The 27,532-nt window shown below is 38.3% G+C and overlaps 1 protein-coding gene across 1 annotated transcript; it reads left to right on the forward strand.

Annotated features, from left to right (window-relative positions):
• Positions 1 to 1,632: 1,632 nt before the first annotated feature.
• On the forward strand, positions 1,633 to 14,505 carry TRAPPC3 (trafficking protein particle complex subunit 3). Its single transcript, XM_075195460.1, has 5 exons — positions 1,633 to 1,788; positions 4,531 to 4,628; positions 8,122 to 8,221; positions 11,604 to 11,786; positions 13,626 to 14,505. The coding sequence occupies exons 1-5, from the start codon at positions 1,747 to 1,749 to the stop codon at positions 13,743 to 13,745; spliced, it is 543 nt and encodes a 180-aa protein (XP_075051561.1). The 5' UTR covers positions 1,633 to 1,746; the 3' UTR covers positions 13,746 to 14,505.
• The last annotated feature ends 13,027 nt before the right edge of the window (positions 14,506 to 27,532 follow it).

Genomic DNA, 27,532 nt, shown 5'->3' on the forward strand with positions numbered 1-27,532 from the left:
AGTACATGTACATTGTTTTTGTCAAGTTCAAGATGTGTATTTGAACACCAAAATCTCATGTACAGATAACAGCTGATACTGAGGTGATTAGTCCACCTAAACATTTTAACAAAGAGGGTTTGAAAGTTCTAACTAAATCTCCAGGAATAATATGCTGAAAAGATGGGGCCCCTATGCTCATGGGGACCTGGGGCAACTGCCCAGCGTGCCCATGTATTAAGACAGCTCTGGTTGCCCACATCTCAGAGCCTCATCTGACACCCTCACTCTCAACAGAGCAGAGTGGAGACCTCTTCAGATAATATGCTAGTATAGCACATATTATTCGGAAAAGAAGAACAGCATCATCGGACCCCTATGCAAACTTTCTTACAGGGTGCAGGAGGCCCTAAGTGTAAATCAGACAAATGAGTGCAGTGAATGTATAGACTGAGTAGTATGCACAGCCATGGTGAGTCACATGCAGGCCTTGAAAAGTGAGAAATTTCACCTTTATGACACACTGAGCACAATGCATAAACACTGTAGTAGCAGGTCTCCTCACCAGCTGTAATGGAAATTGGGCTACATCACTCTAATTTATCCCAAATTTAACCATTTCACACATTTTCAAGTTGGCAGATACTAAATATGTGCCTAATCTTTCGTACTTTCTTCTGCGCTTTTAACTGATGTCTTTATATAATCAGGCTGCTTGGCTAAGGGCTTTCTAGTTAAAATAATTTGTGCTGTTTTGAATAAACCCCATAGTAATACCAATTATCTTATGATATTAGCAAAATTCCAGATCATGTTTGGTAAAAGGTAAGTAGGTCTACATTTGTATAATCTAAACAAGAGAGGACAGATTCAGTATTGCTTATCATTACCTCAGGTCAGTAAGTATGGCTGAGGGGCGACCGCCAAGGGCGCAACGCTGAAAGTGGGCACCGTTTATGAATATTTTAGGTTAATTTGGTTAAAACTGAGGGCTAGGGGGGGGCAAAGTTTTCCTTCTAGTCCCAGGCACTAGAATTTTAAGTTACTGCCCTACACTACCTTGCCTGTAATTCCACCTATGTGCTGCCCCTGTCACACTTACTCACGTTATTGTCTGCAGCCTGGTGTATTTTTTAACCGCCTCCTAAAGTTTAACAATAAGTGATCATTAATCTACAATTTTGTTAGGTTATTAGATTAGAAATAATGTTTACTATGTTTCTTGTCATAAATTGAAATTAATTATTACTATGATTTACCCGCATATCATTTGTATATTGTATTTAACTATTTAAAACCTGTGCAAGATCTTATAACTAATATAGATAGGCATGTTTGAATACATAAAGTTTACTTGCAATGTGTGAAAGATGCGTATTATTAGTTTATCTCGAATGTTACTTTTCATTTTTAAAACCTGATTCTGCGGCGCCCCCTAGCGGCTCTTCCGATAGAAAACACAGCGATGATAATCTAGTACTAATCGCCGCAAGTAGTGCTGGGATTTTTAGTGACTAATTCATACTTTTCACTGTGGTAGAGAGGAAGTGCGCTTTGGAACTGCTGTAGTTTATTATTTATCGTGGCCATTGGCAAGTAAGGAGAGCAAAACTACATTTCCCAGAAGGCCTTGCCGGTTTACGCGCAGGCGCATTATCGACATTGTCTTTCAGTGTAAGACAGTTCAATTAAAGGTAAACTGTTCCGGAGCCGTGCACAAGATCTTCAGTATTTCTGCTAGTGGTGGATACGGGACGACGAGAAACCATGTCCCGACAAACCAATAGAGGAACAGAAAGCAAGAAGATGGTGAGGGGGTTTGAAGAGATAGACACTTATGTAATAGACTACTAGTGCTGGTTAGACAGGGCCCAGTGTGCTGCTAGCCACAGGGAGGATCGGTTTTTATGTCACACTCACTAACCTCTTTACACACATAAAGGAAGTGCTATACATTTCTCTATTGGGAGAAGGTGGTGTAGTTTCAGTACACTAAATACTTTAGACCTGTGCACATCCTGGTGGCTTTGCATTCTACCTTGGACAATATAAGTGACTGAACACAGTTTTTAAGGGTGCCAGGATTAGATGACACCTGTGATCCAGGTTGTGCCAGAGACAGATGTGCACCATTATTTTTATTATTATCGTAGAGTTGTAAGGCGTTACAGTGCTCCTCAGTGCCGTACAGTAAGGAAGACAAGGACATACATAAAACAGTATATACGTAAAACAAGAACAGACAAGGCAGACAAAATGAATGGAGACATGAAAACAAAGGGTATGGAGGACCCTGCTCATTAGAGAGCTTACATTCTAAGGGGAAGAGGGCACAGCTGAAACAACAGGAGCGAGTGTGGCTCAGAGTGGAGATTGGGATAGTTGTGAGGATGCATTAGTGTGAATAGTGTTATCGAGGATAAGGTAACCTCTAAAAAGGAGATGGGTTTTCAAAGAGCATCTAAAGATTTGAAGGCTGTGGGAAAGTCTGATTGAGTGTGGAAGGGAATTCCATAAGTGGGGAGCAGCACAGGAGAAGTCTTGTATGCGGGAGTGAGAGGTGGTTATCAGAGACGGGATAAGGGGCAGGTCAGAGATAGATCGGGAGGGAGAGTATTTTGATACAAGATTTGAGATGTATGCAGGGGTGTTGTTTGTAGGTAAGGGTGAGTATTTTGAATTTGATTCTGGAGGACACAGGGAGACAGTGTAGGGATTTGAAAAGTGGTGCAGCAGATGTGGAGACGTGAGAGAGGAAGATCAGACTTGCATCAGCATTTAGGATGGATTGAAGTGTGGATATATGGGTGTCAGGAATGCCAGATAGCAGGAGATTGCAATAGTCAAGACGGGAGATGATGAGAGAATGGATAAGAGTTTTGAATTTAGATCCTTTGTTTTTAAATATACATGAAGCTGTGTAAGAACTTCCATTTCCAAATTATGTAATACTGGTTGTATTACCGGGGAAATCATTGTATTGGTTGAATTTAATGTCCATCTGCAAACGTTTTTTAATTTACACTTTTTTTTCTTTTTTTCTTTTGACAACTCTCACAAAATTATTTGCATTATATTTTTTACTTATTCTGGATAGAGCCCCCTATCCCCTACCACTGGAACCAGCTCTTTTATGCTTTCTGCATTGGATACAATTTTATCCAGGCAACCTGTAAGGCATACAGTTGTATTCAGTGGCTATGTATACAAACAACCCCATATAAGTACATAAAGACATGAATACAAAGTGCAGAAGGATGTCGGAAAGCTTAATAATCCAGTTTGTAAAAGTTGTAGAAGGACATATACAATCCAAAAAATGAGAGGAAAACCTGTTAGTACTGATATTGTATGGTCTTTCATATATGGCCCATCTAGGCTATCTTAGTCTGTTTTACATAGCAATGGGCTGCTTGTATGCTGAGCATGACTTCCTAATTTTATGCTATTGTGCATTTCATCTTACTCTGCTTTTCTTATGAATGTTGCATTGTCTCCTGTCCTCCAGCTTGATGGCAGTCTCTTGGTCTCTGACATTAGACCTGTATCACCTAACTACTTTTTCTCCTTTCTTTCCATCTACCTACTGCACTCATTCTGTAGTATTGGTATTTGCCATTCATTTCACCTACTGCATCTCTGCATCTCATGGTACGTGTCAGCAAACACTTTATCACACTACTTTTAAACACATTTATAATTGTTTAATTTCTGTGAAATTGGTGCAGTTCCGTAAAGTAAACTTGTTGAAAGCTCCAGTTATGGATTTTATAGATCAATATGTTTTTTTTTTTTCTGGAAAAAACTAAAACTATAACAAAGTCAACTAATTAATTTACACAAACAGTAGTTCTGTTTTTTAGAGATTAGTTATAGACCATGATAATGCATAATTTTATTATAATACTCCAGTTACTAACAGGTACAATATTTGCAGCACATATGGGTCACTTCATGCAAAGCATGGTCTAAGCCAGTGTTCTATAACTTGCAGTGTGGAGGATATGTGTCAATATTATGGGTTTTACTGTTTATTTTTGTTCATAGTTGATGTTGTGCAAGAATGTTGTTAAAGCCTGCACTGTTATTTCTGGTAAGACCTGTAGATTGGCGTAAACTAGCCAAGAGTGTCCGTATTTTTTATTTTATTTTTTATTTTATTTTTATAAAAGTACCAAGTTAAACTGCATAAGCTCTCTGTTCAATCCTTCAGGTTGCGTAAATGCCTGGTCTACAAAGATGTAAAGGAGAGCATGCTTAATATTTGGACGTGTGAATTATTTTTAACATGTAAACTCTGGTTGAACAGTTTATCTGGCCTCTTTATTGACGGCTTCTTCAGTTTAAAATTCTGTTGCTAAACATGGCTATGTATTGTAATCCCCCATGCATAGATTTTCCTTGCATGTAACGTTTAATCTGAATGAAAGCATTATCCTTCCCTAACTTTTTGCAACCTTCATATAGTAGCTTTGTGCATGAAAATAATGATCATATATAGAGTAAATTCTGGATCTTCCCAAAGTTAATTCTTTGTTTCATTCCCTTTAGAATTCTGAACTTTTCAATCTGACCTATGGGTCCCTCGTTGCACAACTGTGCAAGGACTATGAAAATGATGACGATGTCAATAAACAGTTGGAGAAAATGTAAGTTTGGGGCTTATAGTGACAATTTGGTTTAGTGTTGATGTGAGTTTGCAACTTTGCTAAGGCTTGTGCATATGGCGAAGGTGGCAGTATGGTTCCTGAAACATTGTGCTATGTAAATTTTTCACATTCATAAAATGCTGGACAGAACATATGTGAAGACACTAACATTATAGCAAGGCTTTTCAGGGACAGTCTCTGAAACTACATTCACCTCCAAGTGGGGGAAACGCACGACTGGTGTGAAACCGCCCATGAATATATATCAATAGATGTAAGTCCCTTGTGTCCATACTATTTATTCAAGTAGTTCAGCTCAGGGAGCTACGAGCAATAAGCTGGCGTTGAAATTACTGTAATAACGGTATTTAGGTGTACTATTACCGTAACAGTAATAGTGCGCAGGCCGCGTTACTTTTTACAGTAACGAAACCAATTGAATTCTTCCCCCCTCCTAGAGTGCTAATGTGTTGTAATACTAAAAGGACAGCTAATATCTAAAATACAGGTTGCCTTATATAAAACGATCACTGGTGAAGATCAGTCACATTTAATATGTAAATGATTCAACAGCTCATCAGAACTAAAGATGTTTGCAAAAAAAGTTAGTGTAGAAGGTGAAGACTTCCTGAAGAGACATATATATAATGCACTAACTTTTTTTGCAAACATCTTTAGTTTTGATCAATTGTCGGATAACGTACATGTAACACAATCACAGGCACTATCACTAGTGTAGCTGAACCCTAAAGGAAACTGCAGCTTAAAATACAATTTGCCTTACAACTGGCTGTAAAAGTCATGAACAATCATGAATGGATATATATTTTAGTGGACTTTTAAGCTGCAGTTTCCTTTAGGGTTCAGCTACACTAGTGATAGTGCCTGTGATTGTGTTACATGTGGGCAGCACGGTGGTGTAGTGGTTAGCACTCCTGCCTCACAGCACTGGGGTCATGAGTTCAATTCCCATCCATGACCTTATCTGTGAGTTTGTATGTTCTCCCTGTGTCTGCGTGGGTTTCCTCCGGGTGCTCCGGTTTCCTCCCACACTCCAAAAACATACTAAGAGGTTAATTGGCTGCTATCAAAATTGACCCTAGTCTCTCGCTCTCTTGCTCTCTCTCCTGAACTATGACAAGCATTTTGAAACCGGTTACTCTATATTTTATATGGTGTTGATGTTCCAAAAAGACAGTGCTAAGGTAATATTGTCTCTGGGTTTTCTTCACATTCCAGCACGCCCCATGGAAAACTGCTCTGCTACTGCATTGTAGATTATTTATTAAAATTGGTTATAGGTGCAACTATGCAACCATAGCAACCAATCTGCAATTAACTTACCTTTCGTGTGCTGGTTACATGGTGGATGCAAATGTCTTAGTACCAATTTGCAGTTTTTCGCAGTGTTCATAAATAACCCTCACTGTTTTTCAATGCCTAAAAAAACCATGACTAGATAGCAGTCAAACCACAGAAGCCTAAAATGGAAGGACATTTTGGTCTCATTTTAAATCCCTCAGAAATCTTCATATAAGATTTTGAAACTTTAAATGATTTGCATCCTCACTCTTGCCAAGCTGAGGATAGTTGAATGTACAGTGATATTGCAAGACGCAAACAGTAAGCCACTGTCCAGTTTATCTGTAGAAGGATAAATTAATACACCCCAGTAATACAGTAACTGTTTATATAACGCAGACACAATGTTTCCCTGTGATGAACCCTTCTGTGTATGTTTCATTACTGTGGCTAGATTGAGATAATCTAACATGGTCTCATGGTGTATAAAGCATCTGAAGTTATGCCATTCACCAATTTGTCCTTCTAATTTCCAGCCATGATGCCAGTTTAACTGAGGTACAAACATACAGTTCTCTGCCTATTGTGTGCCTAGGACTCCAGGTACCCTATTATTTCCACACAGTCCTAGTTTTTACAGCAGTGCATCTGTCTTGGAATGCTTATCTCTTGAATGTAGACACCTGAACTCATTGGAATAGGTTCCTGTAACTTATACTTTTATAAATATTATTGTCACTTATTTATATAGCAACAACATATGTGCTACTGAATCAGGGAGATCAAATTGAACATACCACGATTAGCAATGCAGAAACAAGCAATGCACCAGAAGCTGAGATGGTCATGTTCACTAGAGTTTATAATCTAAAGAGGTGAAGGAAATGAGACATCAGGTATTAATGCTTCTTGTGTATAGTGAGTGGACCAGTCATAAGTGATCAGAGAGATATACTTTGTGTTGCATAATGTATTGTGAACAGGACACCGAGCTTTTTTCTATGCACTCACAGAAATAAAATGCATTAAGAAGCATATATTGGGGGAGGAAATAACACGGGCGGGAGGGTGTGTGACTGCCTTAGATGAAGGATAGTTCAGTTTTAGAGGAACGTAAAGATGATTGGTTTTAAGTACAACATTAAGATATATTTAGAAAATGTTATGTGTTTGTAAGGATTAGTCTGATAGTAAGTCTATGATGAAATGCAGACGTAAGAGATGTAGGAGATGGCAGCATTGTAGGTTACTTTGTAAAGGGGAGACAGACTTTGAAATTGTATCCTGGAAGAAACAGGCTGACCATGCCGTGAGTGGCAGCTTTGTTTGGAAAATCAGCCTGACAGTAATAGACATAATGAGAGCATAGATCACTGTTTTTGTGTTGTCAGTATTTAGCTTGGGGATACATTATATATATTTTTGAGGTAGAGGTGACATTATTTTGCTAGTGGAGAGGTCAGAATCAAATTTAACCTCAAGACCTTTTGGTTCAGTAGTGATTTAGCACCAAAAAGAAGAATGAGATGGTCTTTATGAACTAAGCAATGTAGAGTTTGGAACAAAAACATCTAAAGGCTGCAAATTGCAGGGAAAATACTGCCACTTATGCATGCAGCTTTTTAAGCTTTTTTTTTTTTTTTTTTTAATGGAGTTGAGGTCAGATGCAACCCCCCTCCCCCCACCAAAAGCTCTAAATCTGCCCACACATTTCAGATTTGCCCCCTACCATCAACCAGCGGAGCAACATGGTTTTAACCTTGTAGCTGTAGTTACAGCTGACTCTAAATGAGCCCATTTGTGTCACAAAAGGGACACCTCCATTACCCGAAGGGTAGGTTGGCGGTATTATTGCTCATTCGCTGTTGTGGGATATCTTTTGGACTAAACAAATACCATATTTCAAGGTGTGTCCTTCTCCTAATTAGCCACTTACATCACAAAAATGCATGTAGAAAAGGGGAACAAATATTACATAACTAAACAAAGTGTAGTGTGCTTACAATATATGGATTCTGCTCTTGGAAGAAAGTATAAAAGAAGAATTTGTCATAAATACATGCCTGCAACTCTTTTTTAACATATTTGTTACAGTGTGTAAGCAGCCCTTATTGGTCAGATTTGGTAAATAACTGCTCTTTGTTTTATATTTTTATGATTCTAATTCACTGTTGCTGTTTGTCTGCCCCAGGGGATACAACATAGGTGTCAGGCTGATAGAAGATTTCTTAGCTCGATCTAATGTGGGAAGATGCCACGATTTCCGAGAAACTGCTGATGTCATAGCTAAGGTAATGAAACCTACAACAAATGATCTTCATTTTTAATAACTTGTCTTTGTTTTGGTATTGCATTTAACTCTATAAGCTTCCAAGGGTATTATTCATAATAACATGCCCACTGATTTATTGCTCTCAGTAGATGTTTTTTTATTTTACTTCTGCAGATCAGGCAACACTGGTTGTACCTGCTATAATTATAAAGCAAATCGGTACCTAAAGTTAACTGTGTGGAAAGTAAAATTTATGGCTGCCTGTCTCGACTATGCAAGAGGTGAACATAAACCCTACTTGTATATCCTCATGCTTTCACTTCAATGTAACTGCTATGTGACAGAGGCTGCATGAATCACACTTGTGTAAGACATTGAGATTCGCTCCTGGGTCTCCTCATATTGTAGTAAGGAATGAACCACATAAACCTGTAATAATTATTTTTCCATGTGGTAAGGCAGTTCTGCCCCTCGGGTGCTTGAGAAAGTTGTTTGTGTATTAGTCTGCATAGTACACGTGTCCTCTAAGGCTCCCCCTTAGTCTCTTCCAATGACTTCATGACACACTGCTATGCACGTGCTATCATTCCTCGCCAGTTCAGCAGGGGCTCAGTCTGTTTCCCATCATGCACCATGTGCTTTCCTGCCAGAGTCTTTGGCAGCTTTCCTCAAAGTTCAGACTGTTTGTTTACATTTGCAGTATTTTTCAGTTTTAAAACTCTTGCTGCTGTATTGTTGATATGGGACCAGTCAGACCAGGTGTTTAACCCAACACACTTCTGCGTCCAGACATAGAAAATATATATGTATGTAGTTTTCGGAACATAAATTGAGAATGTGTGTTATTGGAGAATTGAGAAGGATGCACCAATGTGTTTTAAGTGCATGATTTGTACATTTTTGTTTGCAGCTCCAGACTGCTAACTACTGATTATGGTAGCTATGCAATACATAAACGCCATTATTATGTGTTTAAAATCCTTAAAATTATGTACCGTATATACTCGAGTATAAGCCGAGTTTTTCAGCACATTTTTTGTGCTGGAAAAGCCCCCCCTCGGCTTATACTCGAGTTATGCTCCAGGACCACAATGAAAAGAACCAACCAATAACATCTGATTAGATGCCCACTTCCGGATATCGTCACATGTGTTCCACTGTGGAACGCAAGCCATTCTGACTGAGACCATGCGGATTACAGCCGCTGTGCAACGTCTGGGACTAGTGGAATGTCGCCGCTCATCCACTGGCTGCATCTTTAGGTATATTAAGGATCAATCGCAAGTATTGTGCCTCCTTTGATGGTCCAATATTGAACAGCTCATTGGATCCCTGGATCCCGTTATTGCCATTTACCTATACGGACATCTATTTTTATTATTCTTTAGAATACTGGACATTATTGTTAGATTTCTGGACATTAACACCACCATCAACACTAATACTGTTTATTATTATGCACAAGCGGACTGTGCTATGGTTTCATATCATTATTTTTAATTACGGTTTTTATGTTATTTAATTAGTTTTTTTATGTTAGATTAAAGTACATGTGTTATTCCTATTCAGCCTATGATCCATCTATGCACTGATACAATATATTAATTAGCCAATACATTTTATTAATGTAAATTTATTGGTATCTATTTTTATTTTTGAAATTTACCAGTAGCTGCTGCATTTCCCACCCTAGGCTTATACTAGAGTCAATAAGTTTTCCCAGTTTTTGTGGTAAAATTAGGTGCCTCGGCTTATATTCGGGTCGACTTATACTCGAGTATATACTGTATCTATAAATAGTTCTTGGAGATGACACAATATCCATTGATTGATTAAAAAAACATGTGTTATAGAGGATAACATACCTTGTTGTAAGTACATATTTGATTTCCTATTGCAGTAAAAAATCTTGCCTTTGCTTATATCTTTTAGACTTACAATTTTTTTATCAGCATTTACTGGCATACTGCTTATTTAATGTGAAAATGTAATAAAGTTATTCTTAGACGTTTTAAGGACAAGAGATCTGAGAAATAAGAGATTCATAGCCGTACTCTATCCCAAACCAATGGTGTATGGCACTGACCTAGTAAAATTCACTGATTGGACAGGATAAATGCAAACTTGCATTCAGCAGGGCTGTCTAAGCTTACATGGTTTAGTAATTGTCCCCCACTTTGCTTGTGTTTCAAATTTGTCCAAGTCCAGTTAATACCTTGTAGCTAACTACTGTAGTAAGTAATGCAGGGTCTGGCCACAAATAGTAGATTTATGGAGATTTTACTTTTCGACGGGAACTGAATAAAACGCATGGTCGTATATTATATGCAGATATACTTTTAAAGTAAATTCTGTATCAATATACTGCACAGAAGTTCTGATACAGATGTAGCCATAATGATTGTCCTTCAGTTTTATACTACATCTATATCAGAACTTCTCTGTATCAGTATATCGATCAGCATATTACAGACAGACCATCGCACCTACTGCAGTTCCAGTTACTGGTTACAAACAGCATCATGAGTTATACCAGTTGAGCACTGCTTGAGACCACCGCTTTATACCATCGCCCCAGTGAAGCTGGAGCCTTTGTGCAGCGTCCTGGAGTTATGCGTTCCATCTGCCTCCTGTTCTGAGGGGTAAGCTGTCGGTATTCGACGCTTCTGGCGGTGAGAGCAGACTTGCTGTTCCCTGCTTGTGTCTGTTTTGTTGATAGAAGATTTCAGCTGCCTCCCTTGGATAAGAACTGGCCAATGCTGTTAATAGGGCTAATGGACCCTCAATAGATCCGGTCTGCACTGCTTTTTTGCATATTCATACTTCACCAGTGCCGGGATTATCTTAAGTTTGATATGTTGTCATTCGTTTGATTTGAAATAATATTATTACAAAGAACCCGCTTCATTGAGTGCTTCTAAGGTTGCAACAATACTGTTAATATGGTCATGTCTTATTGAGTTGCCAGCTTAATTATCTGATTGTGGTCAGTGAATTATATTTTATGTACCACAGTAATGCATGTTATGCATTATGTGTATTTTTAAGATTATATAATTAATAATTATATTTTATATATTTATATCTGTGTTTGGTGATTTGCGTATAATTAGAACTTAAACTTCTCTCAGCGTTGTACTGTTCTTTCTTTGTTTACTGTACTTGACTGAGGTTTCTTTGTCTTATATTGTTTACATTTATTTAAGTTGATTTTTATTAAACTAAATATTAACCTCCTAGTGGCGTACTCACTGTATGTCTATTTGTGTTTATTCTAGTTTGTTTTAGTTTAAATAAAACTGTATTTAAATGTTTAGTATTGTATTCCAATATATAAGTAGAGAGTGAGCTTGTTAAGCCAACTATTTATTTGTTCACTAACTTTTTATGTGTTTGATTAGGTGGCATTTAAAATGTACCTAGGAATCACACCCACTATCACAAACTGGAGTCCCGCGGGGGACGAGTTCTCCCTCATTCTGGAAAACAATCCTCTTGTAGACTTTGTTGAACTGCCTGACAACCACTCCACCCTCATCTACTCCAACCTCCTGTGTGGAGTACTACGGGGAGCACTAGAAATGGTAAGAGTCACTGCCTTATGTTAGTAAACATGGCCACTTTGGGCACCAACATAAAGACTTTGGGTTTCCATGGTCTATTTGCATGCACATTACAGCCAATGTGGCTGCTGAATTCCTGTCACACAAGCACAACTAAACTCTATGGGTAGAATATACAGCGATGTATCGCCACCATGGCCATGCCCATTTCTGGGTACTATGGTACCCCAACTATGCAGATTTTCCTGTGCACTCTATGGGGTGCGAGGAAAAATCTTGCATCACCGTGGAGTGTCATTGAGACCATTCGGAGGCATTCCACAGCACATCGGTGACAATTGAATTTACCCCTATGAATGTCTGCTTACGTTCATAGAGCTTGTCAGTGCTCTAACTCTTTCTCTGCCAGAGTTCTGATTTCACTGACATCACAGATGAACAGCCTTGTTTTCCAAATATAAAATCTATATTACATGCTCTGAAATTGCAGCCCCATAAACTATAGATTTTGTTAAAGTAGACATCCTGATGACTTAACAATTAGCATCCATGATTTCATAATTGACACTATGCTTTAATTTTTAATAAAAAGTGCACAACCATTATTTGCATTTAAAAACACAATGTAATCCAAAAATGCTTTCTAAACATAAATGATCAAAGTGTTTGTAAACACCACGTCTTGCTTTAAACTTGTGTGTACTCGTGATTAAACAAATCTGCAGGCATGCAAAATTAATAGGAAAATTACAGTAAACCATACTCCTGTTATTTGTTATTTTCACACAATTGGCGTTACCCTAAGTGTATGTATTTTGGTGTATTTTTCCATTTTCTTTGTAATGCCACTAAAATAGGGTCCACACCCTACACTTTTTTTTTTTTTTTTTAAAGAATTTTCTCACTTATTTTATTTTTTAGCACTACCACAAGGAGGCAGGATCTGTCCCACTTGATATTATAAATAAGCATCAGTGAACTCTAGTCCAGGGAGTGATCAAATGGTTAGAAAATAGTTATTTCACTTCCAAAAGGTTAACCTTGTATCCAGGGGCCAGGAACAGAAGACATCATGATTAAACACAGAATCCCACTGAATGAGGAAGTGATTGAAGGACTATAAGGTCATAATTCTACTTCTGGAGGGTGAAGAGAGTTGATCCTCTCTGGTAATGACACCTGCAATTGCTCTCTGACCAATCGCTTGCCTGAGTATGTAGCCTCATATATGACAGCTTCTGTGTCCATGGCTACAAGGGAGCGGTAGTGTGTGGATATAAAAGGGTTAAGCAATGAATTTTAATACACCATTACACATAGTCTCTGTCTACCAGTCATCTTGGGATCTAGAAGACGTACAATTATTTGCTTGCTAATTTTATACTTCCATCAGTACATAATTAATGCAGATTCCATAATGATCATTGGTCACCTACAACAACACAGTTAAGGTAAACACAATCATAAAAAACAAAAACCAAGAATAATTTAATGCAAAACTAAAATTCAGCATTTGAGCATAGAACAGGGTGTCCCAACGCTAGTAAATGTGTCAAATATGTACAATGTGTTCAATATAAATGTATCTCTATATAATTACAAGAAGAAGAATTGACCGTGACACAAGTGAAATCACTGATCACAATTATAAACAAAACACACACACAGCAGAGTTACCTCACCCTTCACTCTTTATCTCACACTCTATGCCTTTCTCCCCCTTTTTTCTAAATGTGGTCTTTGCACTTGTATGCCCTAACCCACCCCCTTTTTTCCCCCTCCTGCCTGTGTGCCCTCTTTGTCCAGTAGTGCATTCTCTGGGATCCCAGATTTACCATATGTATGCAAATTTTCTCCCAGGTACAAATGGCTGTTGATGTGAAATTTGCACAGGACACACTGAAGGGCGACAGTGTCACAGAAATCCGAATGAAGTTTATCCGAAGGATTGAGGACAACTTACCTGCAGGAGAGGAGTGACAGAATGGCTAGTGACTACATTGACCTTGTCTCAATCTGAATGAACGCATCATTTGTAGCCCACATGCTCTTTGGAGGGCCATCTTTCAGTTTGGGGTTTATCAAGAAAAACTTAGACCAACTTACTTCATTTTTACAAAAAGTTGCAGTTTCTTAATTTTTCTTATTACAATTCATTGTGAAATTCTCCAGCACTTTCTTTTACCAAATTGACGAAAACATTTACGAGTTTATATGCTTTTCATGGCTAGCGGTTTAGCCAAGTTACATAGAAACATATATTATTCTAAATTATTACCGAATTGTTTAAGCAGTCATCATTATTTTCTTCACTTCCAAGTGTCCCAGTATATTTTTATTATGTCATTGTTAAAACCGCAAAAAGCATGAGCAAGAAGTCACCATGTCTTTCTTCAGCCCTTACACCCTCCCATGCAAGACCTGTGGCCACTTTGTGTTTGTGTACCTCAGGACCCATCTGGAAGCTGAGAACACAAGAAACCGCTCCAGTACCAATTTTGCTATGACACATGAAAATGGTTAGAAAGCTATTCCTTTCTTGTCTTATTGACTTGAAACTCCCAGCTGATGTCAGCATGGGATATAATCTGGTTTGTAAAATGGGAGCTGGTTAGAGTGATAACTACATGGTTCTAATGTTGATTTATAGAATTAATGTGTTGTTAGTCTTCTGTTGTTTTGTCAGTTTCAGTTTTACATAAATTGTGTAGTACATTTGGAATAAATACATTTAAGACAGTGTTTGTAATCAGTTACCACTTTTCCAGCTGATTTATATTGCTGCTTTTTTAACCATTTGCTCTGGTCTGTCATATGGCCTAACCACGTATGCCATACTTTGTAATTATTTAACTGATGTAATTTTTCTAGTTTTTTATACATTTATATTAAATTGGGGATTAAATGTATTTTCTTAAGTTTCAAAGCAACAAATGAACACAAAGTATACATTGATCGAACACACAGGGGCATATTCAATTGTTTTTTTTTCTGCCGCGGAAAAAGTAAATAGGTTATTACTGTAATTCTACTCAGATTTCAGCAAGAAACTACCGTAATAACGGTATTTACGCGCACTATTACCATAATGACAGTATTTACATGCACTATTACCGTAATGACGGTAATAGTGCGCGCGCTGCAAGATTTTTGGCGTTTTCGCCAACAATTGAATATGCCCCAAAGTGCTAAAGCAGTTTAAAATACTGAAGATACAGCAGCAGCAAAGGGGAAGTTGGGTGTCCGCCCTCAAGATGACTCTATTCGTATATGCAGTAGAAAAAGTTAGTTTGGCTGTCTACTCCTTTTTTCCGGAATTGGCACTTTTTATAACCAATGGACTTTTCCATTAGCAATTCATACGGTCTACAGTGCAGTTGTTCTTTAGTATGGATGGAGGACATCAGCAGGCTGAGGTAGAGTTGTTGCAAAATGGGCTAAGTTACTCTTTTTAAAAAAAAAAAAAAAAAATCACAGACAAATAGTATATTTCCACCCATATCTAAACTGTACACATCTCGTGATGCCTGCGCATCGGCAGCAAATGCACCCGGCTTACAAGTCATCATTAACATGCATTTGCACCTGCCCTGTTGCAAAACCTCCTAACAGTGTTTGCTTAAACACAAATTTACTGTACTCTGCCTATGTTAGAACGTTCTTTCCCTTCCCCGTCCTCCCTCTCCAGGTGCAGGTGGGTGTTAGTGCCAGAATATATACGTATGCTCACTTTCTGGGCATGCGCACAGTCATTTCATACAAAATACGCTTGACAAATTGGCATACTTTCCACTCTGCAGCAGTCCTTATGTGCTTTACAAGTGGCAGACATGGAGTTCATGTATTCTGATCACAATGCTTGGTATCCAAAACTATTGTGTAAATAAGCTGAAGAGAACACATTGCCATATCCTGGCTACATTCCCCAATTTTTATTTTTTTATACCCAGGGCAACATTGGTTGATGGCACCATGTACTGCGTTCCTCCACAAGCGTAATGGTGCGGTGTCTTGTCACCGACATTGTACAAACACGCAGAACAAGATAGCCACAGCACATAAAGTTTATTTGCTGTTGCCTAACTTTTTGGAGTCCCTGTTAATGGGTGCACATTATTTTGTTACACTACCGTGCCATTCTGCATTCTTTATATAGAGTTGCAAACATTTTAGCAACATATCTGCATAAAGATTAAGTTCAGATTTATGTGGGAGTTGTTATTAAACTTTGCTGGCATCACTGGCAGTTATGATAGGTCAGGGTTTATCGTTCACTCAGTGGTATTATATACACTTTTTCATTTGTTTTATTTTTTGTTTTGTTTTTTACAGTATATTATACAGCTATGTAAGGGTTTTGCTGCCTCTTGGTTAATTCTGGCATATTGATCTCTCTTTCATTGGTGTATGCTTGTTATATCATAAGGGGATTCTGACCATCTTGTTGGTACTTTCTGCTGTGATTACAAGCCTCAAGGAGTCATCTATCAATCACATAAATAGTAGGGAGAATGTACATTCTCATAATCCTCTATACGCTGTAGTGAGTGTATATAGTGCCATCATCTAGATAATAAAAAGAAGGTGCAAAAGGAGACTAAGGTTTAAAAAGTAACTTTTAGATCTGTAGAATAAAAAAAAAACCTTAAGCCTTAAATAAACAATTAATTATAAGTAGCAATAAGTGAAAGAATAAGGTGACATTTCACATGTGAAGAATTATATATTTTCTTTAATAAACCTGTTCATAAACTTATTGACTCTGTCATCATATTTAAAGGCTAGTTTTTAAACTCGTATCGTTTGGTGGGATTTGGGTCATGCCAGACAAGCTGCCCTCTCTTCTCTGTATTCGAACATGGTTATCATTGACAGCCCTTGGTTCCTGAGTTTTAGTTGGAAACAATTGAAAACACTTCTGGTCCTTAGAGGTTGTATTGCATAGCATTCTGTATAAACATGACATAGGTTCCCATCTAAGATGTAGATCTTACTTGTTGAGCATGTTTTAACACTTGCTTTCATAGGGCCTGATTTTAAAATTTTACGCATTTTAACATCCTGAATGTACATATAAATATTTGATTGCAGAATAAGTCTTGCATGTATATTTTGAGGCACATATATCTAAAGATACATCCAGGTGAAATCACACCAGTATTTCTGCACCATGCATACAAATGCATATATTTACGACCAGCTAAAACGTATAGAAGTGGTTTGACAGTGATCTTATAAATCGAAAATTCACATTACCTTATTTGTACACAAAGTAATGTAATAAAGTGTCCTACATGTGAGAGAAACTATTTTCTTGAAAGTCTTCTTAATACATGTGAAAGTTGCATTTTCCATATAAAATATAATGAAATACAAACTCCCTCACATCCGTTGTTACCGCTTTATAAATCCAATGGGAATAGTCTTTCCTCTAGTAGTCCAAATAGAAATGACAAATCAGAAATACAAATAGACTGCCATAATTTAACGACTGTTTAGTCGTGTTTGATTATAGAAATCTGGGCAGATTAGATTTTTTATTGATTGAAATAAATGTTTAATCTTATTCCTGTTGCTGTTTGTGTAATATTATTACTAGGAATACTACTTTTCCTTATAATTAAGTAACACAATCCTAAAATGTATGCTTATGCTACCAAAAGAAACAAACAAACTATATTTACCAATAATTTTATTTCCTTGAGGTACTCCATGTCTGCCAGAATGAATGGGTTAACCCTTAGCTGATTAAAGATGCCCCTGGAACGTATATAGTGTGATTCTTCCTTGTTGCCTTTGAGTAACAGCCCAAGCTGTCTCTGAAATATATATATTATATATATATATATATATATATATATATATATATATATATATATATATATATATATACACATATATACATATATACACACACATATATACCGCACACAAGAAAATAATTATTGGGGCTGCCATGGGAATAGATCAAGGAAACAAAATTATCTGTGAGTATTACTTGCTTATTTCCTCCTCAGACTCCATGGCAGCCATAATGAATGGGATGTATGTGCATTATCATTACACTGGGTGGGCTTATAAGTCAGGAGAATACTAAGCTTGAATACTAATACTTGCAGGATCTTCCATTCCAAATAGTCATCATTAGAAGCTGACACATCTAGAAAGTAATCTGGAACAGGTATTAAGCAATGAACAGCCTGCTGATTTGGAGTGATATTTTCATGAAGCCTGTGTCCTGATGACCCAGGAGGTTGTCACTACCCTCGTAGCATACACTTTCAAGGACTTTGGCACCTCATGTATTTATCTCTTATGAGCCCATGTAATGACTTCTCAAATCAATCTTGTGATAGTGTTTATGGTCAGAGCCTCCCCTTGACATGATCATACCAGAAAGACAAAATTCACTTTCATCGGTTGGCTGTGGGCAAAGGTACAGAAATACAATCTCCTGATTGACAGGAAAAGTGGAAACGACTAGACAAAGAGGCAGGATTTGTTCTTCGAACTCCTTTATCGATATAGATGTATAAAAATGTTTTTTTGGACCACAAATCCTGAAGTTCTACTCTCCTGGCAATGACTGATCGCACCCCCAAAGAGAGGGCCTCTAGCTCCAGATGAAAGCTTGGTCCTTGATTGAAGAGATCTAGTTGAAGCGGTAAAGGCCAAGGCTGTTCTAGACGCATCCCCAGTGCTACGGCAAACCATGGTCAGTGAGACTAGAAAGAAGGAACTGCTATTACTTCTACTGCCTCTCTCTTGATCCTCCTCAGTATGCATGCAATGAGAGGAACCATAGAGAATACATACCCTGGTTTGAAATTCCAAACTGAATTCAGAGCATCTATTTCCCTCTTCTCTGGAGTTTCAGCAACATGAGTAGGATCTCAGTTTAGCTTATCAACGGACGCCAAACTTTACCACCAGCCAAAATACTTTTTTGTGTTATGCCCATGGTGCTGGGCAGATTTCATAACAGCTGGGATAATCTGCAAACGTGTTGTTCTTGCCTTTTACGTGAAGTGCTGCAAATGATTTCACATTGCTCTCTGCCCATTATATAATTTCTGGTACCTGTTAAGGCCCCCGACCACCAAGATGAGCTTTTAGAATGGAAAGTGTTGAGGTCTTCACCTTTAGCAGCTGCCTTTCTTGTAGAGCTTTAGGTGCTCACAGGTACTTGGATGCCCCCAGGTCTTAAGCCCAGTGAAGTATAAGCTCATCAATGATGGCCGCAGCGCAGATGGAACCGGAGGCGCTAGCTGGAGCTGGTGGTCTTTGACATGCCAAGGTCAGGGGTCCGTAGCAGACAGGCCAATCAGTATCCAAGCAGAGGTCAGGGTCACAAGGGAAACAACGGAGTCCAGTATTCAAACCAAAAGTTCAGGGCAACAGGCAAAGTGCAAGGTAAAGGCAAGGGTTGCAACAGGAGATCAGGCAAACAAGAGTCCAACAGCACAGGACTGCAAACGCCATAACCGGCAGGGAGGCCCAGTCCTCCCTGCCTTAAATACCCAGAGCAGCCCAGTCTAACCTAATCAGCCCCAGGAGGCTGATAATAAATTATCATTTAATGTGCACGCGCCAGGCTAATTTCCCTTCCGTGACACGCCATTCTGACAGCATGGCGACCGTCCATTGCCCTAGCAACGTTCAGGCTGGAAGCCATAAGTGACGTCCTGGTCGTCAAGGACACAGTATGGTTATCTAGAACATAATCCTTTTAATAGGTAATGTGAATCATGTACAAAATTTCTTATGAAGAAGTGTTTAACTTTTCATGTGTGAAAGTTTTTAGAGATAACGAAAACAATGCTTCAGTTACAGGAAAACTCCAAGCAAATGTGTTTATTTATATAACAATCTCTCAACACTATACACTGCAGATGTAGCAAGTGTTAAAGTAACGCTTGGCATGTGATGATTTTATTGCATTACACCACTCACAATGTACATTTTCGAGTTGCTTTACTTTAACATAACTCCTGAAATCATTATTAGTTATTGCTTGTAATACTAGTACTGAGCACTTGGGGGATTGTTACAGCGCACTGCAAAAGTGATTTATTCATAAGATTCAGTGTACAATATAGATATGACCATCTCAAAGATACACTTAGGCATAACTGCAACATTGGGCACACAAAGTACACAAGTTAATTTGTATGTTGCGGCAGTTCTGCTCATCTCAGGGATTTTTTCACTTTTATTTCCAATTGGACTACATTTTGGATGAAGATTTCCATCTGGATACTTTAGATCAAACATGTTTAATAAAGTTATACAAATGGGCTTTGGTGTGTCTTTACTTAAATAAAAGTTTATTTTGTTTGTTTGTTTTTTTTTAAAACAGCTTTTGACTGCATGTTTATTTTATTTTTTTATTTTTTGCAATAACAGCTTATGTAGAACTGTTAGACAGCAGCCACTGGCAGCCATGGGCATGGTAGTGCTTGTAGATCTGTAAGCTCCAGAATGCACAAACCGCCATGTGCTGCTAGAGCTTGCTGGGTACATATAGTGCCACAATAGGTGAAACTCGTTTTGACACTCCAGTGGTTCTTATTTTGTACAATCACTATTACCTTAGCACCCACCTCAGGGTGCTATATAGAGTACCAGTAATATTCAGCACAGGGTTGAGCATGCTCACTTTTTTCAACTCTTTTACCCCCAGAGGCTTTAGCACTGTGCTGAACTGTCTGGTGCTGGTTTACATTAACACAGGAGGACCCCGAGTTCCTGATTTCCATATTATAAATAATAGGATTCTGTCCAGCCTAGTGCTGGTTAACACATTAGATAGGGGGCTCACTGCTATTGTTCCCATGTTTTGGCAGCATTTTCCTATTCATTTCAATGAGGTTCTCAGCACAAACTTAAAAAAGAACGGTAATTGAGAAGTAATGTTTTGGGAAATACACTTTATGGGCTGTTTTATGTTTTCTTAAAGCTCCATGGTACGTTAAATGACTAGCAGCATGTCACACCAGGGGGTAAATGTATTATGGTCCGGTTTTTCCAACTTGCCGGAAATCGGCGAGTTCACAGCTAAAATTTAAAGCGGTGCTGGCTTGTAAAGGCAAACTTGCCTTTACAAGTCATCGCCGCTTTAAATTTCAGCTGCCAAGTCGCCGATTTCCGGCGAGTTGAAAAAAAATCGCAGTATAATACATTTACCCCCAGGTGTGTCTTTAACACTTTGAAATCTGTACTGCTGCAGTGTTTTTCATAAATAGCTTCCATTGTCTTTTAGCCCAAAGATGTTTAAAACACACCTGTGTTAATAAAAAACCTCTTGCTTTCAGGAAGACAGGTTTTTATACAGGAGACACTGCATAAAATTAAAGAGGGTTATTATGGATGGAATGTGAGCTTCTCACATGAAGCACATTCTAGCTCAACTCAAATCACATGATGCCCATTTTGGCATGGAATGTATTCCTCTTACAGACACAATGGACTTCCATTGGATTAATATTGTTTTATGCATTTTTGAAATACAATACCAAAGAAGGAATATGTGTATGTTCAGGATAATCAATATATGATAATTGTCATGTTTATATTGATGGACACCAAGTTTTAATCAGTGTTAAGATGAAAAAGTTTAAAACAAAAGTACATGAATCTTCACATACTCCTATAGTTGCTTAATTAACGTGGGGCAAAAAGCATAAATTCAGAGTAATCAGTGGAGCTTTCATCAGTTTGATTTGCACTAGATTGAGCAAAGATAATTATGTACTTTTTAATGAGTCCTATTAAAGTGAAGCATTAGTTCATTGTTTATCTGTATTACAGGTTAACATACAAAGGGAAGTGTTCAAATTTACATGTTGGTCTCAGTGCTCCATGTGAATAGCAGAATGAAGTATTTTCTTTAGTACCAATTCTCAGGTGATGGTGATAAAAAAAAAGAATATACACAATGCGGACTGAAATGTGTACAAAAAGTGATATAAAAAATACACTCACCTATTTATGGTGAAAATAAAGGCTTACAATGTTAATTTGCAATTATCCTAAAGTCTTAAATACAAGGTTAAGTGGCGGTGCTCAAAGTAGAAAAAGAGAAAAAAACAACTGTAGTCTAATCTAATTTTATATGTGAAGGATAGTGGAGGTTTTCTCTTCCCACTCTCCTTATACGTGATGTAAATTGGCTTATATAAAGTCACTATATCTCATGGGGTATTCAGACTTTGTTTTTATGCTGAAAAAAATGTTAAACAATGTGGTGCAGTATATCCTTGCTAGCTTAAAACATATGAAGAAATATTGCACTCATAATCTTCATACAATACAGTAAAATAGTCCAGGTGGAGATGGTAATTTAAAATGTCCCTTCAGTACAATAACCTTGTCAGAAGTAGATTGCCGGGACACAAAGTGGCCACGGAGTGTGTGTGTCATATATGTATATATATATATATATATATATATATATATATATACTGTATATAGACACACACTCCGTGGCCACTTTATTTGTTGCACCCGAGAACAGTCCTAAATTCTTCCCGTCATTTATTCAAAGAAGTTCTGGAAACATTCCTTAGGGATTCTGGTCCATGTTGACATGATATCATCATGCAGTTACTATTTGGATCCTCCCACACTGGACTTTCATTTTCAGCTATCAAAAACAGTTGGGGCCTGGTTAATCTCACACTGTCAATAGTGGAACAAAGATGCAGTATGATCATGTGACATATTAAAGTTAATATGTAAACAAACTTCACTCATTCTTGTTTTTCAGACCCCAGTTTCTATGGACTCTACTGTATCCATCTTCTTTATACAAACTGGTGTGCAGTACATTTGGAAAATGTCTAATGAAGACATTGTATTAAGGTGTTCAGTAATAGGGTGACAGAGACATCCATACACAAATAAGATCTGTCCCTGGATAATATTAAAGGCTCAACATGTGCAATGGACCAGTCCAGTGAACAGTGGAGAATAAATCTCTGTGATGGTCAACAGGCAGAGATTTCATTTGTTTTTGATGCACTCACTCAATCCTGTGGCTGGGGCAGGGGGGGAGGGGGCACGTGCCTCTGGACATGGCCACCCCAGGTACAAGACGAACAGCACACGCCACTGTGCTGGCTCATTTAACTTGTTTTAATTTGAGAAGAGTGTACTCTGAAGTCTCTTTCCATCAAAGGCTGGACACTTGTCACATTACCCATACTAAACTTGGTCCATGTTTCTGACAAAGAACATGACTAACAGATACAAAACATATAAGAATATACTATGTATCTGAAAACAGCTAAATAATGCATAACACAATGATATATTGTGCAACTGTGCCTATTCAAACAAAACTTGGTGCAGTATTTCATTGTAAGCTTACTGTAAACGCATAATGTGCTTCATCATTTCCTATAATAATCATCTGTATTTCCGCTCTGTTTGTGTAATAATGAGAATTGCATTTCCATGTATTCATTATCTCCTGCAAAAACATTTGCACTTGTCTTTCATTTCTCTTTTATCTTAATTCACCAAAAAATACCCCAGCCTAAAAAAACACAGGTTTTTGCCGGGGCAAGCCCAGACGACCCGGGTTTAGGCACAGTGTTAGTGAAAAATCCCGGGTCTGAAAACCCAGGATTTAGACCCGGGACTTTTGGTGGGGTAATTCCGTGTCGGCCCTGGTTAGCCTGCGGTATGAATAGTGAGACCCGGGTTTTTCAACCCGGGTCTCTCATAAAGCAGCTGATTGGGTGTTAAGGCAATAAAACATGAACTTCGGGCTACACAAAAGTGACTCGTCGGCCATGATTAAAGCAATGCTGTGAACAGTCACCTCCCACTTTGATCTCATCTTTGGGCAGCACAGTGGCCTAGTGGTTAGCACTTCTGCCTCACAGCACTGGTGTCATGAGTTTGATTCCCGACCAGGGCCTTATCTGTGTGGAGTTTGTATGTTCTCCCTGTGTTTGAGTGGGTTTCCTCTGGGTGCTCCGGTTTCCTCCCACAGTCCAAAAACATACTAGTAGGTTAATTGGCTGCTATAAAAAATTACCCTAGTCTCTCTCTGTCTGTCTGTGTGTGTGTATGTTAGGGAATTTAGACTGTAAGCTCCAATGGGGCAGGGACTGATGTGAGTGAGTTCTCTGTACAGCGCTGCGGAATTAGTGGCGCTATATAAATAACTGATGATGATGTGCAAAAAAACTAGTCCCCTTTAAATGAACTCAGTATTTTTCAGTCAATGAAAGCTCCTCTTGTGTGATGACCCACACTTATTACCAGGGCAGACCCGTGTTCAGTATGAATGGGGTTGGCCCGGGAAACTCCCGGGTCCAAGGTGCAGTGTGAAAGGGTTCTCTGAGCTGGGATGCTCGGAGACTAGGCAAAAACCCGGCTTGAAAAACAAAACCCGGGAAATTGCAGGGGCGGCAGTATGAAAGCGCTATTATTATCTAAAGTTTAGAACCAAGTCTCCAGTAGGTGTGTGGTTACCTGATTTGAAGCTCTAATAATTTGTGAATGACCCAGTTCTCTAGAGGAAGATATATGTTTACTCACTGCCCACAATGCCTGGGGGACCTATCACCGTTGTATGGAATAAATGTGCTTTATGTATTTGTGAGCGAGTATAACAATTATCCATAGGTGTTTAGAGTCTTCAACAAACTGAATCAATCACTTTTAATGCTGGCACTGAATCATAGTAAAAATATGTAGGTATGTATAATGTTTCACATGTTCCCAAGTAAAATGCACAGTACAATAATGGAGTTAAAGAAACATCACGCTTGACAAATTAAACTATCGGAAGCCTGGCATGGGCTCCAGTATATTCAACCAAATATGTATAATATAGACCAGTTTGTACAGACAGCTGTAATTTGTGATTAAATAATTCATACCATTAGGGAGTATTGAGAGGGGAAGCTAGACTATGCTAAACATTTGTGCGAATAATTTTCTTTTTGTTTCCAGCATTCTTGGCAAGGTACTGTTACTTTATGAGACTTCACCCTACAAAATAATCACACTTTCCTGGCAGCTTTCCTCATATTAATTTGCACATGTTCTGTAATTAGCTCTAGCCTATTCTAGGTCTGGAAACAGCAGAACCTCTTACTGAAATACATCAAATACACAGCCAAGTTATTAGTATTCCTGCAGGATGTATTAAAGTCTCATTTGTCCTCTAGAGTACTTGGTAGCGAACAATGTGCCTATGTGTGCCTGGTAGCACAGGGGTCTTTGTACAATATGTAATTAGATAACAATGTTTTTCTTGACACAGTAAAAATGTTCTCCGAGTGGAATAGAGCCAACCCCAAACATAGGACCTACAGTATTTAAATAAATTGGTTCAGTTCCTGATTAGGAGCTCATAGTAAATGTAACTGGAGGAGCTATAGCAGTTACATATATAATGTATAATGGATTTCAGTGCAACAATTTGATGGACATCTCCTATTCTAGCTCTTTCTAAAAGGGCCAATCCATAGGACCTTCAGCTGCTTCTATAAACCATATTAATACAGATTTAAGCAATTATATATGGATACTAAATGACCCCCCCTACTGTAGGTTAAAAGACTATGGTACATCGTGGGACCATATAAAAGCACATGGCTGTAAAGTGATTTTATACAGGACATGGAATGTTATTCCTTTTAATACACACATTTTAATTAAAAACAAAAAAACAACCCAACACATATAGAAATAAGAAACAAGCTACTGGTTCACAAACATGTAGAAGAGAGACATGCAGTGAAGCAAAGAAAACATTGGCATACAGAAACTCAAACATCACAGACATTTATTACACAGAATTTTTTTTCAGTTTATAACCCTTGCCCCCCACCACAGTACAGCCATCCACATGTTTTCAGTTTATAATCCTTTATGGGACAACACAGTGGTTAGTCCTACTGCCTCACAGCACTGGGGTCATGAGTTTGATTCTCACCATAAGTTTATCTGTGTGGAGTTTGTATGTTCTCCCCATGTTTGCATGAGTTTCCTCCGAGTGCAGGTCATGAGTGCATACACGCTGCAGAATTGACACAATGTGTTCCATTGTTTATAGGGATTTTTAGTCCATTTAAAAAATCAAATCGCTATTGCTATTGGTCGTTTATTGTGTGATTGGCACAATAATCGGGTGAGAAAACTGTTTTGTGTACCCAAACTTAATGAAAAGTCAAGCTACTGCTTATATAACATATTCTAAAACAGAACCTATAGATGCTCCTGTGTATCTAACATAGTCTATTAACTTCTCCAATAATGGCACCAATACCCTCAAATCTAAGTAAACTATAACTCCTTCTATAATTGCAAATCAGAACTAAAACTCCATTAGTAATAGAATCTATAAACATCTGCTATAAAGTTAAAATGCTTATATGACTTGAAACTATAAGTATTCCAACCTTATTATACTTTATTAAACTGAATCTTACCTTCTCCAACATTTCCTGCACGTGCAGTTCTCCAATTGGAACACTGTAATTCGGTAAATATTTTTTCCAGCACACCTTTACCACATGCTGTGCTCTTTTTCTCTGTAGGGCTTTAATGCTTAGAGATTGGTAGACTTACTGGCACCACTTGGTGGTTGTGTGATTGTCAGCAACTTAAGATTTCACAAGTCACCTTGTTAATTGATACACTAAAGAAAACAGTTTAGGATTGATTGCAGCAGTATTGAAATTTCAGAAGTTGCCTGTTCACCACCAGACTTCACAAAGCTTTGCCATAGTTTTCAAATAAGAACCAAGTGCTTTAGATATCGGTGTGATTAATGGTCAATGCATGGACTTTGAGAACTAACCACTGGAGTGCAGTTGTTATCTTTCTTATGGTTTACCCCAAGGCATAATGGCTACCACTATCTCACCAGAACATTCCTATGTTCCTAAGAATAACCATTGCTTTATGGAGTCAAGTCATTCTGTACTGATGACACCTATGGAAGAGTGTTACCTGATATCCAGCCTTGCATAATAATGCCATCTAACCTTTAGTTTAGATGTCTTAGAAAGGATTTTTACTATATCTCCTTGGACGTATAGTAAAAATAAACAGTCTATCTCAGGTAAGATTTTTTCTGAACTGTTGAAATATATCTTTATGCTTAAAACAAACTCTTTTCTGTTATCAACACATAAACCATATTTCAATGCATACCCACTATTTGGAAGTTTCCAGCACAGTGCTGAGTTGATCTTGTGGAGTCAGCCAGAAATATCATTGGTGCAGCAAATGCTGATGGGATAATGATGAGATAATGGGGCACGCTGCATGGCAGAGGCAGAGAGTTGGAGGCCCCGGTTCCCTCCTACCCGCCTCACTGCCAGGAGTCAATATACAGGCACTATGCAAAGTCCAGGCTACAGTCAATATAAGCAGTGGTCAGTATCTAGGCAGAGCCAGGGCACAATTGCAGCCAACTCTGCATTAGGCTCTGTATATTCTGTCTATAATGAATTCTGTTTGTGATAAGAGAAGTGCAATCTTAGTCTGATGTAAGCAGTTACAACACAGTCAGCGGCAGGCTGGGCTAAGGGGCATCTGCCCGGGCCTGTCCCATAGTGGGCTACCTTGGGTTGGATCACTGTACTATCTGCATTTTTTTTCCTTTGAAATGCTTCTAATAGGCTGCAAAGCTGAATCTCACCAGCCATTCTTTGCCAGCCTGAACACAGTTTCTAGCTGTCACGAGCCACGGCGGCCGTGGGCACCGCCGCGACCCACTTCCGGTTTCCTCTGGCGTC

This window comes from Mixophyes fleayi, chromosome 2, assembly GCF_038048845.1.
Source record: "Mixophyes fleayi isolate aMixFle1 chromosome 2, aMixFle1.hap1, whole genome shotgun sequence".
NCBI lineage: Eukaryota > Metazoa > Chordata > Amphibia > Anura > Limnodynastidae > Mixophyes > Mixophyes fleayi.